Source organism: Galeopterus variegatus, unplaced genomic scaffold, assembly GCF_000696425.1.
Source record: "Galeopterus variegatus unplaced genomic scaffold, G_variegatus-3.0.2 Scaffold6618, whole genome shotgun sequence".
Classification (NCBI taxonomy): domain Eukaryota; kingdom Metazoa; phylum Chordata; class Mammalia; order Dermoptera; family Cynocephalidae; genus Galeopterus; species Galeopterus variegatus.
Window position 1 is genome coordinate 17,367 of NW_007732729.1, and position 1,682 is coordinate 19,048.

Sequence of the window (1,682 nt, forward strand, 5' to 3'; positions counted from 1 at the left end):
ATGAAAAAAGACAAAAAAAAAAAAATTAAAAAAAAAAAAATGCCCAATGAATCAGCGTCTTTGGAGTAAGAGGGCAGGGAAATAGCCCTATAACTTCCATTTTTAACCAGCACCTGTGGTCATTCTACAGTAAAATAAAGTTTGAGTACCATAATCTTGGAGAAATTAGAAAATATTAAGTAAAACCAACAGAAAGAAGTACTCGAATTATTTTGAACACTGATGTGGAGAAGAGGAAGGAAAATTAAAGACAATGTCTCTATTGAAGTCGATATTATCATAAAGTTATTTTTTACATCATTTAAGAATGCAGTTATATTGTCGTGGGGCATAAATGGAAATTTTGTATATAATTATCACAAGCTTCATATTTTTAATTATTTAAGAGACATTTGATTGCTACTACAAAGATTCAAACTAACATTCAAAGTAGTAATTTTCTTTGTTCACTGTCATAGAAAAATGTCAGAGATAAACTGACTTCTTTTGCTACTTAGCAGCATTTATCTCTTGTAAAGAGGCATATCAGACGCTTCTAAAAAGATTTAAGTCATTTCTTCCAATCTTATCTTGGTGATGATCTTATGCATACACACAAATATTTTTAATGAAAAAGTTTTCAAATTCTACTGGAAAAATTTCTATTTATTTTTCAGTTGTTAAGTGTTTACCGGTGAAAGAACCAGAGAATGGGAGAATTGCCCTTGGCTCATTGGAACCAGACAGGGAATCTTTTTATGCACAAGTGGTACAGTTTGAGTGTAATCCAGGCTTCAAGCTTGATGGCCATAAAGAAATACATTGCTCAGAAAATGGAATGTGGAGTGAAGAAACACCAAAATGTGTGGGTAAGATACGCTTACTGTTTGTTGGATTGTTTGAATGTCTTTAGTTTTTCTTATGAAAATATGCATTTCAAAACATAGTCCATTCTAAAGAATAGAAATAATACTAATAATAGCCAATTTTTTGAGCACTTACTATTCCTTGTAATTGATCTAAGTTCATTGCATACATCATCTCATTTTACCTTCAAACAATTCTATGATTTATGTGCTCTTATCACCTCTATTTTATAATTGAAGAAACTGTGGTATAAAGGAGTTAAATCACATGCCCTAGATTACCACAACATAAACAATTAAGATTCAAACCTACGTTATCTGACACCAAAGTCCATGCTCTAACTATAATTACAATACAGTTGTCTCTTATACACTGAAATAAAATCTTAAGCATTTCTGCTGCAAGTTGTAACATTGATCTCTGGAGTAAACTTTTTAAAAAATTTAGAAGCCAAAGGTTCATTATTTATTTCCACAGATGCATCATAGTGACATTCTGTTTTTGAATAACACTTTAGGAATGACCATTTTATATTTGCAGTGCAAGTTTACTATAAATATTGCTGAACTGAATTGAATCCACTAAATACATCAGTGCATTAAAAAAAAAAAAAAGTTCTATAGTGAACTGTAAGCCAAAATTTCTTTAGTCATGATACTGCTGACCTGTGTGTTATGACCAAATAGTGATTTTGGCTTTTTAATGAACATTATGGTCAATTTGTTTAAAAGAAACATACTTCATTTTACAAATATTTACTTGGCAGAAATTTCTTTCATATTTATTTTTTAACGTCATCTAAAATCTTCAAATTATTTATGCATTCTCAGTCTAAG

At 30.1% G+C, this 1,682-nt stretch overlaps 1 protein-coding gene across 1 annotated transcript in view; it reads left to right on the forward strand.

Annotated features, from left to right (window-relative positions):
- The window catches only part of CFH (complement factor H), an 82,241-nt gene that overhangs the window by 5,357 nt on the left and 75,202 nt on the right, over nucleotides 1-1,682 (forward strand). Inside the window, exon 4 of the mRNA XM_008591088.1 lies at nucleotides 657-848. Within this exon, the coding sequence (XP_008589310.1) occupies nucleotides 657-848 (192 nt within the window). The remainder of the gene's footprint in view (nucleotides 1-656; nucleotides 849-1,682) is intronic.